Source organism: Frankliniella occidentalis, unplaced genomic scaffold (assembly GCF_000697945.3).
Source record: "Frankliniella occidentalis isolate FOCC.00 unplaced genomic scaffold, Focc_3.1 Scaffold3, whole genome shotgun sequence".
NCBI classification, from domain to species: domain Eukaryota; kingdom Metazoa; phylum Arthropoda; class Insecta; order Thysanoptera; family Thripidae; genus Frankliniella; species Frankliniella occidentalis.
In genome coordinates, this window is record NW_026267133.1 from 709,582 (window position 1) to 725,030 (window position 15,449).

The following is a 15,449-nucleotide window of genomic DNA, read 5'->3' on the forward strand; positions in this document are numbered from 1 at the left end:
TATTTGTTAAATTATTTTTCATCGAAAAGAATTGAGCGCGGGGGACTGGGTGGGCACACCGCCGCTAACAGACATGGGGCTTCGCCTGCGGTCCACGCCGGCTGCTCGCCACAGGTAGGTGCGAGCGACCCTTCCTCATGACCGGTGCGCCCGTTTGCAGCCTCATGGACGGCGACCTGGTGGCCGTGTTCCGCAGCGACCTGCAGCAACACCACGGCATGCGTCCGCGGCCGCGGCACCCGTCCAGCCTGGCCTGGAGCAGCTCCACGCCATGGCCGGCGCACGAGCAGCAGGGCCGCGCGGCGCGCGCCAGGGCGGGCGCCGGCACGCAGCCCGGCGGCGGCTGCGGGGAGCTGCACTGGGTCGAGACGGCGCAGGAGTACTGCCAGAGCTCCTCCCTGCACGGCCTGCGCTACGTGGGTGACACCGGCATCTCGCCAGTCGAGAGGTACCGAGCAGCCGGTCATATTATGAAAAATATGTTGACAGGGTGGTTCATAACGGTTTAACTTTAAATTCTAAATGTGACTACTGATTATTTTTGAGAGGATGCACCCGTCTCATTTTCGAAAAGGTAGTCAAATATAATCAATTTGGATAAATATCCACACACAGCACAGCAGGGTAATGATAAATCTTGCAGAAAAACTAAACTGACAGTATCGACTCTCAAACTTACGCACACTTGTCACAAAACCCACACGGCACACGGCCCTCTCACAACACTTGACGAATAAGTCCAAAAGCAATACTTGCCACACAAAAACACACGTCACAAGCTCTTCAAATTCTCATCCAGGATTCTCTGTCTCTCTCACTGCACACTGACTTAAGGCCACGCTCGCGCTCACGAACGAACTCTACAACTACTCACTCTCCCACACAAGTCTCCTTCTGCTCCTCTCCAGCTCAACTGCGCTCAACTCTCACCACCCTTTCCGGGCTGGGTACAATTTTACCGCCAACATTTCGGGTAGAAATACAATAATCCTACAGGGGGTCCGTGCGGCCCTCCGCGGGCCGCCTGCACGGCTGGAGCGCTGCGCTAAGCTGCGCCTGTTTGCCCCTCGCGTCAAAGACGGAGCCAAGACAACGGACTTTGGACGACCAAACGATATGAAATAATTAGTTGTATTGATAGGTTGGTATGTCGAATTTCGAAAATAGCTGGAAGCTGCGCTTTTCGACCGAAAGGCTTCGGGTGCAGGTCAGGTTTTACGATAGGGACCACAGCTGCAACCAACCAGGCTGCGCTTTGTTTACATAGCGGTGGGCCCGACGAGTGAACCCGCGCAACTACACTGTGAAAATGCCCAGAAAGATGTTGGTTATTTGATAAAATAAAATCACGCCGTGGTCCTTTTTTATAAAATATATGTCTTGTAGACCATAAAAAGTATATCCCCGTGGGGGTGGGGTGGGGTGACTATATTATAGAGTCTTTCAAATGACAAGCCTTGCGGACTCAATAAGAAATCCTCAAGAAAAAAAGAACACAGATAACAAAACAGTAATGACCGCATCCTCCGAACCTGACGTAAGTTGAGCATGGTCATGAGGGTTGCTGCCGCAGGTGCTTCTGGATCGTGTCTTTCGCACTGGCCGTCATCGTAGCGGCCTACTTCATCACCAACATCTACCAGCGCTGGGAGAACAGCCCCGTCATCAACTCGATGTCGCCGGTGGCCACGCCCATCTTCGACATCCCCTTCCCGGCCATCACCATCTGCAACATGAACCGCGCCCGCAGGACCATCGCCGAGGTCATCAAGAGCGGCCCGTAGGTCACCTTAAAACAAGCGCGTTCCGGGCTTGTCCGGCTCACCCAACTCATCCGTGCGCTTCTCCTGGACCCGCAGGGCCCGGAGCCCTTACAACGCGCTGCAGCGACGCCTCCTCAGCGACATCTGCGACGACAACGACTACAGCTCCACGACGAACACGAGCGTGGACGAGGTGGACCGCACGTCCGGCAACTGGAGCGTCGTCATGGGCTTCATGATCAATGTGAGTCCATGCCAATAGCGTTGGTGGATTTTTATTTCCTTACAAGGTGTTTGGTTTTCTAAAAAAATAATATTTGTCCAGGTGACGCAACCCTGTCACGAAATGCTGCTGACGTGCAAGTGGCGCAACCAGCCGGTGGACTGCGACAACGTGTTCAACGCGGTGCTCACCGACGAGGGCATCTGCTGCACGTTCAACCGCGTGCGCAGGGACCTCACCTTCCGCAACCCGTGAGTCGATCGGAGAGCCCTTGGGGAGCGGCGGGGCGGCGCGGGGCGGCGCGGGGCCCGACACCTCGTGGCGTGGGGTGGTGCCCCCGCGGCCACGGCCTGCCCCGTGGTGCTTCCCCTTGGGGACAGGCGGGGCGTCGGGCCCAGCCAGCCCCGTGTGGGCGCCCCCGCAACCACGCACGAAGGGGAAAAGTAAATACGAGCTGTCTCAGGTAAAATCGTTGCTGAGCGATTAGAAATTTACCTTTTCTGATACGTCAGCAAAAAATATCGCTATGAGAGCAATCGCTTCAGCTGCTTCCACAAATAGCTTAGCAGGCTAAGCCATTGACGTGGCACTAAAATTTTTGCTGATGTACCAAAGAAAAACAACTGCCAATAATTTAGCAACGATTTTAGCTGTGACAGCAAGTCTTTCTCTCCGTGCGGCCTTCCCCATCCCATCTCCCCCTCTGGCCTCGACAGGCGGGAGCTGAGCGACCTCAACATCACGTTCCCCTACCCGTCCGCGGACTGGACGCCCGAGACGGGCTACCCGGAGACGGACAACAAGGGCTCCGTGCTGGAGACGCCCTGGCGGCCGGTGGGCATCGGGACGCACCTGGGGCTCACCGTCAGCCTGGACAGCGAGATGCACGACTATTACTGCTCTTCCACCTTCAGTGCGGGCTTCAAGGCGAGTCGTCAGTGTATGCAAGGAACTGCATTTTTGTTTTCCATTACCACATAAAGCAAGCTACAGCAAACGGTTCTCTGCGCGACGCCTGGCCCGCAGGTGCTGCTGCACAACCCGGTCGAGACACCCAAGATAGCTGCATTTGGCTTCCTCGTGGAGCCCGGCACAGAGAACCGCGTGGCCATCTCCCCCGTCATCAGCCACACGGCGCCCTCGCTGCAGACCGTGTCGGTGGACAAGCGCCAGTGCCTGTTCCAGCACGAGCGCAACCTGCACTTCTACCGCACCTACACGCAGCGCAACTGCATCCTGGAGTGCGAGGCCAACTTCACCCTCAGTCACTGCAAGTGCGTCGCGTACTACATGCCGAGTAAGTGCGAGGGGCAGGCCCTGCCCGGCAGGGGGTGGTCGGGATGGGGAGAGCTGTATCGTAAGGCGCCACTAACGTTTTCGGTTCCCCGCAGAGGACAGATTAACTAGAATATGCGGCAAGAAAGATGAGCAGTGCGCAAATATAGCAAGGGGTGAGTACACAATATAAAAGCGCAAATTATGACTAAATCACTCTGAGCTCTGAGTTATAGATTAGATCAATTAATCAACAATGAAAACCACAAGAAAGGAACGATTGTCTGATTTCAGAGGCAATGGAACTCCGCCTGGCAAATTCAGCTGCTAATCTTACTCAATTAAATATAAGTGATGTGCCATCATGTCAATGCCTTCCTGGTTGCAGTGAGCTTTCTTACGTTTCAAGTTATTCAAGCAGTCATTTTGCTCCAACATACACACCAGAAAATGATGACACAAAATCTCCTAAAAATATTGAATATCTTCTGTAAGGAAAATATTGAGATTAGCAAAGGTATAAATCCTTAGCGAAAGTTAAATAATGTACTACTTGTTTCAAATTACAGGAAAAATTCAGCTGTAATTCACTTCTACTTCACAGAAACTCTTTTTGCCAGCCGATTCAAAGGTGAACTCTTTGGTTTCACAGAATTTCTTTGTAAGTCCTAGTTTAGATGCACTTTAAAACTTGTTGTTGAATTATGTAATAAATAATAATGTTTTGCCTTTTTGTTAACTTATACAGCTAATTCAGGTGGAATACTGGGTTTGTTTTTAGGATTTAGTTTTTTAAGTGTAGTAGAGGTTGCCTATTTCATCTCGTTGAGGATATACTGCTCATGGTCACGTGCAAAACATGCTGTTCGGTCAAAAATAACAAATCGGAAGAAACTAAAGCTAGAGGATGATGATAAGTCTGTGGCAGTAATAGATACTCTTCCATATCTTCAGTGAATTAATAGCTTAGGCTAATAAATATTGATTAAAAACCAACAACTGGAAATAAACTTGATATTGTACCATACAACTGGAAATGTAACACAAAGGCAGTATGTTCATGACAATACTTTTAAATTTAAAATGTGGCAACAATGTGCTAATTTGCTGGGTTGTATGAACAAACAAATATAAGTGACAGTTCTTAATTCAACTTCCTGCTGAAGAAAATGTCTCAACTGGCTTCAAAAAACAAGAAACTATTAATATTGTGTCAAGCCCAATCAAAAGATGCTTTGAGAATAAGAAAGGCAAGGAGAAAACAGGGAGGGTGATTCTCAATCAATCTCATTCAGAAAGTTATTGATAAACGCGAAGGGATAGCCGCAAAATCATAATAATAACAAACATAACCTGCACCGCTGATTAAAAGTTGAGCACTGAGTTCAAGAGTCGTCAAGCCATTTCTCTGAGTCCTCCAGCGATCAAATTGAATAAATGAAATACATGGAAAATGATGGATACTCTTACCTGACCCCAAGACTAATTTGCAGCAGGTAAATGAGGATTTGATTGTGTTGAAAATCCTGATGATGCTTCTGGTTACGCCGCCATGACACTTTAGTCCTTACAATCAAACACACGGCATACTTGACTATTTTTCTGATCAAACAATTTTTCCTATCGGTACCTGCTCCTGCTATATTTTTCATAATCGGTGCAGATTGTAGAGTTCAGTTGGGTCGTAGTCAAACATGGCGACCTTCTCGCGTTCTGTCTGTTCCCGTCATTTTCGAACAATCTTTACGGTTTGCAAAAATGAACAGCTAAACCCAGTATTTCGAAGGGTCAATTTGAACCCTTGTCGATCAATCTCCGGCCATGGCGCAGCTCCCAGGCCCGTCACTGCCCAAGGTAACTTGATAGTGTATGCCTTGGGTGGGATAGCCGCCGGCGTTGCTTACACAATTTGGGAAGCGAAATCCAAAGACTTGTCGCCAGTCTCGAATGATGGTATCATGAAACCAAAAATTATTGATGGACTTCCGCCCTACCCACCAGCACGCAAGGTGAGTCCTTAGGTTGAATCCTAGCTCTGCGTCTACTATGTTATGCAACCTAAGTTACAGTCTGTAGTCTGCTATTTGTAGCCATTAATCTTAAAGTCTTAAAGGACCCCGCTTTTGTTTGCCAATTGTGAACAAATTTGTGCTTTTTATATTTTTTCACCTCCCATAATTTTGAATTGATTTTGCAGATTTCCATCCCTACTGACAATAGCGGTCTTCATTTAGTACTGTACCAGTATCCTACCTGCCCTTTCTGCTGTAAAGTACGAGCATTTCTAGATTATTACGGTCTATCTTATGATGTAGTGGAGGTGGATCCAGTGCTAAGAACACAGACTAAGTGGTCAGACTATAAGAAAGTTCCAATCCTTTTGGCTGGTATTGGTGATGGAAAATATGTGGTAAGTCTCAATTTCAAGTCTGACCCATCGCCCATCATTTCAGATTTTGCTGTTATTGATGCAGCACGAGTTTGCTTAATGTAAATTGGAAGTTAAGTAATGCAATTTATACATTTCACAAATTTTGCGGGATTTGGGTGCCTCTATGAGGGACCCATCACTACCCATCATTTATGAGTAGACCCGTAAATGGTCACATGTTCATAATTTGTGAAAATGTATATATTGCATTACTATACTTCCAAAGTATTTTTAGCAAAACTCGGGCTGCATCTGAAGCAGCAAAATCTGAAGTGATGGGCGATGGGTTCCAGGTTTCATTGGAGGGCCACCTTTTAAAATACAATTTTATTAGACAACCTGATACGTGTGGTTGGACTTAACACAACTTTTGTAAATTTTTTCTCAGCAACTAAATGATAGTACAGTCATCATTTCTATTTTGAAATCCTTCTTGGCTGATCCTAAGCAAAATTTACTTGACATTGTGAACTGCTATCCGCCGTTATCATATCGTGAGAGTGATGGTTCTATCAAAATGGAGATTCAGAATCGTTACTTCCTTATGACTGGGGAAGATGGAAGGAAAGGAAGAACAAAGGAAGAAATTATGTATGTCAAACATTTTTTTTACAAAATCCTTCTCTCTGAAAAAAATTTCTGTGATGACCTCCCTTTAACTTGTTAGCAAAAATTTTTGCTCTTACTAATACTTGCTTTTTCTGTTGTTTTTTTTTTTTTTAAAGGGATGAAGTTAAGTGGAGGGAGTGGGCAGATAAAAAATTGGTGCACGTCCTGTCTCCTAATGTCTACAGAACAACTGAAGAAGCATTGCAATCGTTTGAATGGTTTTCAGAGGTAGATATTACAAACAACTTTAGTTTTTGTCTTTTGGAAGATAGTATTTGTAAAATGATTTCTTAAGGTTACCACTTTGCATCGGCATTATTGATCGCACTCCCCCTTCGGTCCAATCAATCAATCAACTCTGAATGTATTTTTATTCCAGGTTGGTGAATGGGACAAACTTTTCCCCACGTGGGAAAGAAATCTAATTGTTTATGCAGGTGCCTATGCTATGTGGCTTATTGGCAAGAGGCTCAAAAAGAGGTAAAGTATTCCTCAATATACTTAACTACATTGATTAATTATTTCTATTTTACTGATGACCATGTCAAATTCTTTAACTGCTTGGGTATATTTTTATTTTGTTGATCCTTAGGCACCTTTTGAAGGATGATGTGAGGCTTTCACTCTATGATGAACTAAACTTTTGGATAAAACAGCTGAAGAAAAGAAACACAAAGTTTTGTGGAGGGGACAAACCAAATCTTTCTGATCTCGCTGTCTTTGGAGTATTAAGTAGTATTGAAGGTTGTCAGGCTTTTAAAGATGCTTTAGAGAAGACAAATATTGGAAACTGGTATTACAGTATGAAAAAGCATGCAACTGAGCATGCTGGTAGTAACCCTATAGGAATCTAGTTGTCAGAACTCATAAATATTATTTAGGTATGTGAAATGTAATAGTAAGATGTCACCTGCAGTCTATGCTCATTAAATCTGCTGCTAAATGTTATCTTTGGTAAGCCTTTGACAATCTTTTTTCCTTATCTCCTTTTGAGATTAAAATGCCCCTGTTCTCACATGGGGACTCTATTCCCCTTTGATTTATTGACCTCAAACCACAAAAATTAAATTTTTTGATCTCTACACATGTTTGTAAACTACTGGTCTATTCTCATTTCATACTTTTTCTGAATCAACCATGTACCTGAGGTGTCGTTCAATATTAATTATAAAAAAATAACAATCATTCTACAAATAGAGTCCTTTTTTTCTAGAAGTTTATATTTATACTGATATAGGTGATTATCCTGTCAAAGGTTTAAAAGAAAAAACAAGGTGCTAATATTTTAAGGAACAAAAAAGTATTTATTAAATTACTATGAGGGTACAAGGTACATGTAAATCAACCCTTAATGAAATGAGGAACAAGCAAATTATTAAGTAAATTATTGACTTAACTAGAAAACACAAATGTGATTGATCAAATCACTTTCAATCAAGTAGGAAAGCCCACATGTAGGACAAAGGAAAGGCAAGGGATGAAGCTGTTTGTGCTGTATCAACTCAAATATGTTTTTGAAAGACAGTGAACACTGTATGCAAAAATGAAGGACAGACTCGTCATCATTTGAGGAAGTCATCCCACATCCTTGTCTGATAAGTTTACAAGCATTTTCAAGTTGTTTGGGGTGAGAGCCTTCTGCTTTGACACCTCTCAGCATGTTATTATTAACATTTACCCACACCTCATTACTTTCTTGTATTACTTGGAATTTTTGTCTAATGAGATCAGCAGAGCTCTTGTCCTTAGAAACTTCTTCCATCTGATCATTAGCAGGAGTAGGAGTAAGAGTACGGGCAGAGGCAGAGTCAGAAAATGAGCCTACGGAATCCAAACTTCCACGTCTTCTTGTCTTTCGCTGACATAAAGGCCCAACTTTATCCTTTCCAGAAGAATGCACCAACTCTTTATGTTTTTTCAAATCAGCAGCTCGATGAAAGGGATCACAGCAAAATTCACATAAAAACTTCACCTCTCGGAAACTGAGAGAGGATACCTTAATCTGAAATTTCGCCTTTAAACTGCTTCTCCTAGCTTTGGGTTGGTGAGTCAAGACATGTCTGTTATAAACAGCATTTGAGTAGAAGACCTTTTCACAGTCACCGCACTTCAAGGTAGACTGCTTTCTTTTTTTTTTTGAGGGTACAGTACGATTCTGAGCAGCTGCTGTAAGAGATTTTAACTTACTCTTTTTCACAGATACATTACATCGGTGAGCAGCAGCTGTATGTGCTTTTAATGTTTTGGCAGTGGCAAAACTTTTCCGGCATGTTGCACAGCACAAATTCAACTTTTTCTTGCTAAATCCTGCTTTATGAACTTTGTGTTTCACAGTTTTATGCATTAACATAGCCCTAAGTTTGTTGAATGTTTTCCCACAGGCTTCACACTGGAAAGTGTTTTCATTTTTTTTAATAGAATTTTTCTCTTCATTGATAATATTTGGGGAATGGAAGAATCTTTGGTGACTGAAGAGATCTTCTTTAGATCGAAATAATGATGAGCAAACAATACATTTGAAAATAAGCTCTCCAGTGTGTTGGCACATATGAAGACAATAATTAGAAAATTTCCTAAATTTAAAGTCACATTCACCACATTTAAATGGTTCCTGCTTAGAATGATGTCCCAAGTGCTCTAGAAATTCTGGATACGAAGGCAATATATCAGAACAAATTTCACAGCAGTAGCCATTAGAATAATTATGGAGTTTTGTATTGTGTGTCAAGAGCTCTGCATCAGTGATGAATACTAGATCACATGGATCACAACAAAATGCTTGCTTTCTGGTGTGACTGCTCTGATGATGACTGATGTTCGTAAGGAGGCTAAATTCCTGATTGCATACATCACATTTGTGAGGGCATTTGATTGTTTCAGTGTCATTGAGAACTTCTAACTTGACCTTTGAGCTGGAAGCATTGAAGGATAATCTCTTGATGTTGGTTTCTACTTTTTCTTGAACACTGTGTATGACATCAAGAACCTGTTCTTCAATTACACACATATTTTCCAAGATACTAGAGGAGTCACAAGACAATTTTCTCAAGACAGTTTCTGCTTCCTGAACCTTGAGTTGTAAATCTGAACATTCAATCATTAAGTTGTTGTTGAGGGACTTTGAGCTAGAAGTAATACCTTGCAGGCTTGAGCAGAGACCATCTTCAACACAAATTTCATGAGCCATAGTAATAGTTACATTTTTATCCTTCTCCTTAAAAGATTGTGGATGCAGAGGCTGTGAGGAGGAGACAGTCTGGTCATTGCAAGCAGGCATTGTAGCCCAGGCAGAGTCACAAGTAATTGTAGAGTCAATCCTTTCATTACTCAGTTCTATTTCTTCACTCTTCACTAAGGTTTCATTTGCTTCTATCTTGCACTTACTTTTTCCTTCATAGGCATTAAAGAAGGTAGTAAATATTGATTCACTATTTTTGCATTTCTGAATACTAATGGGAAAGTGTTCAGGAGGCATAGGAAGGTAGCATGTGGCTACCTCTGGACTGACAAAACTTGTATTTGGAAATGAAGGTGCACCAGCACATAAAATATTCTGAGATGAAATGTTGTTCAAAGGTTTACGTTCTTCTTTTAACTTGAACTTTGCACTGTCCCCAAAGAATACGGAATGATCAGGCTTACTTTCTTCACTGATTGGAGAGGATGATGATCCAGGCTGACTTAGTTCATCTAACTCTTGAATTAGTGATTCAAAAGATTCGTTGATCAAATCAGGGTTTGAACAAACAATATCTTGCATGTCCTATGAATGTGAGTTGATATTAGAAAGTTTCCATATGCCCTTTTGAAATAAAATAATAAAGTAAAAATTTCAGTTTTTTACCTGATAAGAGTATGCCTCGAGAAGAACACCATTTGGCAGCCTAGGTTCAAAAAGTTTTGCCATTTCAGCATCATTGCTACAGATAAGAGAAAAGTAGCATGTAATAAATAGCATTCCGTAGAGACTGGTTTTAAATGTATCAATGGTAACAGGAACTCACAGGTTGAGTAAATCTGCTGGCAAAACTGGTCTGTTTTCCTCAGGAGGAACAAATGAATTTTCTTGTGCTCTCAGAGACAGATCTTGATGCTGAGATTCCATGGTGGTATCTAAAATATATGAGAATTAATAAAAACATGTTCAATAACTACCCTGTGAGGTGAAGTGGTTCCCATCTAGGTACCCAATAATTCACTCCTAACGGGGTCTTTTGCTGTGCCTACCTAAAAATAATCAAAAAGAAACAAACCAGACTTCATTTTTTTTGTTAAAAACTTACCAAGTAAAATAGCATATGATTCATGCACATCATATGCACTGCGCAATGTTGAATTCACTTTAGATTGTAACCGAGAGGTTGACAGTTTCCACCTGCACAATCGGCAAAATTTAGAACAACATTCTAGATAAATAATCGGCAGGTCGAATGTGAATTCATCTACACAAACGGAAAAACAAACTTTAGAATCACGACGTCGTAGACTATATAACCTTACACAGACAACCCGAAGAAATCTAACACACGGCGCAGCGAGCGGGAGATGTTCCAACTTGTTCAAACGAAAAAAATCAAAACCTTTACTTGGTTTGGCAGTTGTGCCAACTTACACTTGATAACTTACCTGTGACCCTGCAAAAGAGATGCCCAGCGGGAGGGGTTGGCACGTCTGGTCACGAGTCGAGTGTCCACCACCGCTCTCCCCCTCCCCCCTCCCTCCTCCCCTTTTCACTCCAACCCTCAACAACCATAACCCTCGTCACATTACCGGGAGCCGAGAGTTGTATTTTTAAACTCTTGGTTGGGTTGAGTTACGGGCAGTCCTGCGTCTAGACGAGTGCAGTTATATCGTGGGCTACCCCTTTCTGAGATATTCATAGTCTGCCAACACAATCGGTCTGATATTTGTAGTCGAGCAAGACTACTCCTGCACGAGAGAGAAGAGGTTAGGACGCGTAGATTGTGAGCACCAAACAAAGTAAGTACTACGATATTCCCGGTATTCCAAGCCAGGCGTTTAAATGCTCACCTTAGACGTGATATTTATAGCTGGGCTTCTCCTTCTGTTCCTTTGTTTCCCATTTTTTGGGTGGGGAGAAGGGGGGAGGGGGTCTTTGTTTGGAACACTTGTTTGAAGTTCATTGTACCTTACTACTACATTTTCATTTAGTTATTATGACGGGAAAGAACAGTTTGAAACACTGCGATGGTGTTGTAGCGTAGCGCGGACGACGATAAACATTACTTGAAATGCGTCGCCAATTAATGCTTATCTTCCCCCTGCGTTACGCATTTTTTTGCGCATCAGTTTAGGCAACAGCTACGAATTGCGTCAAAATTACATTTTTATTTTCGGTGCATTCATTGTGCCCAATGTGCCTTTATGAAGTTTGGCGCAACTGATGCTCCCGTCTGACCTGACTATGTCGCCCGTTGGGTAGGCAGCCAGGCATACTCCAGTGCCGGATGGGCGGGCGCGCTGCAGGCGCTTCCAGCAGCCTCAGCCCCGGTTTCTGTTCCAGCTGAGCCCAGCATTCACTGGTGTTGTATTTCGCCATGGAGATGGAGTGCGACATCTGCACCGAGGAGTTTGACACCGGCGAGCGACTGCCAAAACTGATCCAACCGTGCACGCACACGGTGTGCCTGCGGTGCCTGCGGCATCTGCGCGACAGGAAATGCCCGATGTGCCGACAGGTAAGGGACCTCCACCACGCCTCTGCAGTCTTACCCAACTGTACTCTGCTATTACTTCAACTTTTGACTCATCCATTCCCTACAGGATTTCAAATGCAAGCCGGAGCGATTCCCCTGCAACTGGTCGGTGTTGGAGTTGCTCGGAGGCGTGCGGCAGGACCTCGAGCAGGACTTGGACTCGGACACTGACTCATCCAACTCGGCGGAGAGCAGTGATTCTAGCTGGACTACACTGGGGAGCGACAGTGAGGACAGTTATTGGGGATCGGGCAATACTTCTAGCGCAGAAAGCAGCTGGGCCAGTTTTTCTGAAAACGATAGTGATTCAAGTTTGGGAGCGGTTGATAATTCAAGCTCGGAAGCAGACAGTGAGTCGAGCTCGGAAGCAGACAGTGAGTCGAGCTCGGAAGGGAGTAGCGATCGCAGCTCAGAAGTGGCAAGTGGTCCAAACTCGGAGGCGACCAATAATTGGAGCTCTGAAACAGACAGTGACAGCGGTTCGGGAGCGGCTAATACTTCCAGCTTGGAACCGCCGAGTGATATCCTCTTCCCAATGAAGTCCAGCTCGGAAGACAGTTTGGAGTTGGACGGTGATGGCAGTCTCGAGGGAGGCGTAAGTGATCCCAGCACTTAATGATTCCAGCCTGGGCGCCAAGTGACCTCGAAATGGACAGTGATTCCAACTTGGAATCAGCAAGTGATGGCAGCTGAGAGGTGGACATCGATTCAGGTTGTGCATCTATGACAGCAAAGACTGATCTCTTCAGACCTCGGATAGCATGTTTTTTATTTACCTCCGAATTAAATTAAGAAAGTGACCTCAGCGTGTCACCAACTCCGTGTACTTTAAAACTAAGATCGCACCAATGCAATAACACCTCGGAAACAAGCAGCGCCTCTGCGGATTTGGGTACCATTGAGTACCGCCCACCGCCCGTGTTCGCCGAGGAAAGACAACGTAAGTTTGCATACAGCGGCCCACAGACCCCGGATTATTTTGTATTTATACTGTGCCTACCACCGCTGAACACAACGCCTCATGGCCCCGAGCGAGTAGGCAACCCGGCCTCACGCGTGCATGTGGTTCAGGGGTCTGTGAGCTACCAGACCTTGTGTAAAGTCGCACAATGCATCACTATCACGGGGAGGGCCTGGCGTGGTGTGGATGAGAGCTGTGGGGAGTGCGCTAGTGGTAGAGACACATTACAGTACCTCACGCATCGAGGTCCTCCTGGGTGACCGTCTCTACCCCCTGCGCTATCAGTTGGCAAATACCCCAGTCCCCTCGTTTCGCCTGTCTTGAGAAAGTTCTGTGAATGAACAAGTGTCCGAACCAACGCAGAAAGGTGTGCATTTTTTTTTACTGTTTAAATTCTTACAGATTGAAGATTCAAATCCAGTTAGTGTAAATGCCATGTCATACCAGCAGTCGCCAAAACGTGGGCGCGTTGTAGCTCGAACACCGGTCTGTTTCAATTTACGGTTTTAGTGAGGCCGTGGTTCGTAACTGCATATCTATTGCATCTGCTAACTTAACTGCTGGAAACTGGAACTCCAATCGATCCCAAGTCGTCTACTCCAACTCGAGGCCCGGGTCAACTTGGGCCCGTCTCGTCCCGGCAGGTGCGAAGCTGCGGCTGGAACGTGGATGCGCGGAGCGGCCGCCCGAAATTTATGACCGACTTTGTGTCACTTCTAATTGGAGGGCCTTTGGGGGCACGCCAGTGGCACGCCAGCGGCACGCCAGTGGCTCGGTGGTGGCTTCCGATCCGATCGACAGGTTTCCAAACAAGATGGACCGACCGCGGCCCGCTCCACCGCAGGCACGGGGGAAGGAGAGGAGGAAAATATTCAGGCACCGACATCGTTTGTATCCAAAAGCGAAACGTAAATCAGCCAGCGCGAGACAGGTGAAGAGCGGGACGGGGTCGGGCGGGCGATAGCAGGGCGCTGCGCAGCGCTGTCGTAGACCTGTCCCGCTGTGTCCACCTTTTACTCCCCCGAAGCCTACCACTCTCTAGCTCTCTTAAGTTATTGCTGTTGTGGAAAAGTTACTCTTTTTAGCACCTTGTCTATGAGCATATGACACGCTCTGTTACTACGTAAAACAAACAGAGTTACAACTTCTGTCCGAGAAATGGTTTTCTGTGTACAGTAGACCGTTTGATGCGAGCCAATTCATCGCCCCCTTCCCCTTCCAATAGCCCCCTCCCCTTCCCCGTTTTCTATTACGCATAGCAAGGGCCTTGACGTTTATAAAGCGCTCCCTCGGGTGGGGCCAAAAAAGGACGGCGCGCGATACGCCTCTATACTGTACTTCGCGAAAAGAGGGAGATAGATGAGAGAGAGGGAGAGATGAGGGAGAGGGGGAAACGAGAGGTGTCGAACTCACTCGCGCGTGCCCAGACAGCCACCCCTGAGGATGAGAGTCGGGGCAATGCCAGCCCGGCTGCTGGCCCCACCAATCGCGCTCTACAGCCTCGAACAAACGGAATGACACTGTCGCTCCATGCAGAGCTCGCGAGCCAAACGCGCAGCCGAAACACGTTATTCACCATCCGATCCACACTTTGCTTATCGGCAGCAGCGAACGCCGCGAAGCTCGGCGACAAAAATGCTGTAAATAACGCCGGGGCTGTCACGCCTCCGAGGATATCAATTTCCTGCCGTGAGCCGAGCATGCCGATAGGCGGGGCCCGGAGGGTGTCGCGTCGCGGACTAGAGGAGAGTCGCGCTCCGGGGCGCGGGGCATCGCCCGGGTCGGCGGAGGAAAGGGGGGGGGGGGCGCTGCGGGGTATCGCCGCGACATCTCGCATTAGTCCACCCCGCGGCGGCGTGCAGACCGGAAGCGGAAGTGCGTGAAAGTCGCACACTTGTAGGTGTGTGAACGCCCGTTCGTACAATAGCAGGTGTGTAAATGCCCATCCATACCCGTCACGGCGTAAAGGCACGAATTTCCTTTTGAAATTCACCAACTTGTGCCTCCATGTGTAAGAAAGGCGATCACACTCCTATAAGAGTAAGAGTTTCCGGTTCAGAGCCCGTGGGTTTAATCGTAAAAGAAGAGATGGAAGGCGGCAAAGTGGCAGCAATGAGAATAAAGCGGTGCCGATGTGCGACGGGGGCTCCGTCAGTCTTGTTGACTCTGAAGTCGGCCTCGGTCAGCGTCGCAGAGTGAGGGAACCGTCAACGCCGTAAACGGGAGTACAGTAGGTAGGTATCTGGACGGAGCGCCCTGGCCCTTACGCCACATAGGGGCAGCGCTGCGGGCCGCTGGGCTGGGCGCGCAGAGCTTGCCCAGAGCAGGCCTTGCAGGACGTCTCAATCGCTAATAAGATCGGCCGTCCTGTAGGACCGCCTGTAGGGACGGCCGTAGGGACAAGGGCGCCGTTAAACGTTGGCAATTAAAGGCGTGTGTGTGTGGTGGGTGCGGCGGGGCCGGGGCGGCG

At 46.3% G+C, this 15,449-nt stretch overlaps 4 protein-coding genes across 8 annotated transcripts; 3 read left to right on the top strand and 1 right to left on the bottom strand.

Annotated features, from left to right (window-relative positions):
• Window positions 1–65: 65 nt before the first annotated feature.
• Window positions 66–6,718, top strand: LOC113204942 (pickpocket protein 28-like). Of its 2 annotated transcripts, XM_052266170.1 has the most exons (12): window positions 66–448; window positions 1,574–1,780; window positions 1,860–2,007; window positions 2,089–2,237; window positions 2,703–2,913; window positions 3,013–3,283; window positions 3,378–3,437; window positions 3,556–3,751; window positions 3,831–3,922; window positions 4,010–5,115; window positions 6,418–6,529; window positions 6,681–6,718. In XM_052266170.1, the coding sequence occupies exons 1-10, from the start codon at window positions 138–140 to the stop codon at window positions 4,216–4,218; spliced, it is 1,854 nt and encodes a 617-aa protein (XP_052122130.1). In that variant the 5' UTR covers window positions 66–137; the 3' UTR covers window positions 4,219–5,115; window positions 6,418–6,529; window positions 6,681–6,718. The 2 variants fall into 2 exon arrangements, with proteins under 2 accessions (XP_052122130.1, XP_052122125.1); XM_052266165.1 differs by lacking the exons at window positions 6,418–6,529; window positions 6,681–6,718 and adding an exon at window positions 5,459–5,608 and having other exon boundaries at window positions 4,010–5,270.
• LOC113204984 (prostaglandin E synthase 2) lies at window positions 5,220–7,155 on the top strand. The gene is made up of 6 exons (XM_026420388.2): window positions 5,220–5,270; window positions 5,459–5,671; window positions 6,081–6,283; window positions 6,418–6,529; window positions 6,681–6,781; window positions 6,894–7,155. Exons 1-6 carry the CDS (start codon window positions 5,220–5,222, stop codon window positions 7,153–7,155), a joined length of 942 nt encoding a protein of 313 aa, XP_026276173.2.
• Window positions 7,156–7,579: 424 nt separating this feature from the next.
• LOC113204983 (zinc finger protein 62-like) lies at window positions 7,580–10,908 on the bottom strand. The gene is made up of 5 exons (XM_052266163.1): window positions 10,797–10,908; window positions 10,585–10,676; window positions 10,306–10,414; window positions 10,146–10,221; window positions 7,580–10,064 (listed from the first exon to the last, which is right to left on the bottom strand). Exons 3-5 carry the CDS (start codon window positions 10,404–10,406, stop codon window positions 7,698–7,700), a joined length of 2,544 nt encoding a protein of 847 aa, XP_052122123.1. The 5' UTR covers window positions 10,407–10,414; window positions 10,585–10,676; window positions 10,797–10,908; the 3' UTR covers window positions 7,580–7,697.
• An 86-nt stretch (window positions 10,909–10,994) lies between these two features.
• On the top strand, window positions 10,995–12,835 carry LOC113204985 (dentin sialophosphoprotein-like). Of its 4 annotated transcripts, none has more exons than XM_052266179.1 (3): window positions 10,995–11,281; window positions 11,745–12,000; window positions 12,086–12,835. In XM_052266179.1, the coding sequence occupies exons 2-3, from the start codon at window positions 11,860–11,862 to the stop codon at window positions 12,632–12,634; spliced, it is 690 nt and encodes a 229-aa protein (XP_052122139.1). In that variant the 5' UTR covers window positions 10,995–11,281; window positions 11,745–11,859; the 3' UTR covers window positions 12,635–12,835. The 4 variants fall into 4 exon arrangements, with proteins under 4 accessions (XP_052122139.1, XP_052122138.1, XP_052122143.1 ...); XM_052266178.1 differs by having other exon boundaries at window positions 11,789–12,000; XM_052266183.1 differs by having other exon boundaries at window positions 11,808–12,000.
• Window positions 12,836–15,449: the final 2,614 nt, after the last annotated feature.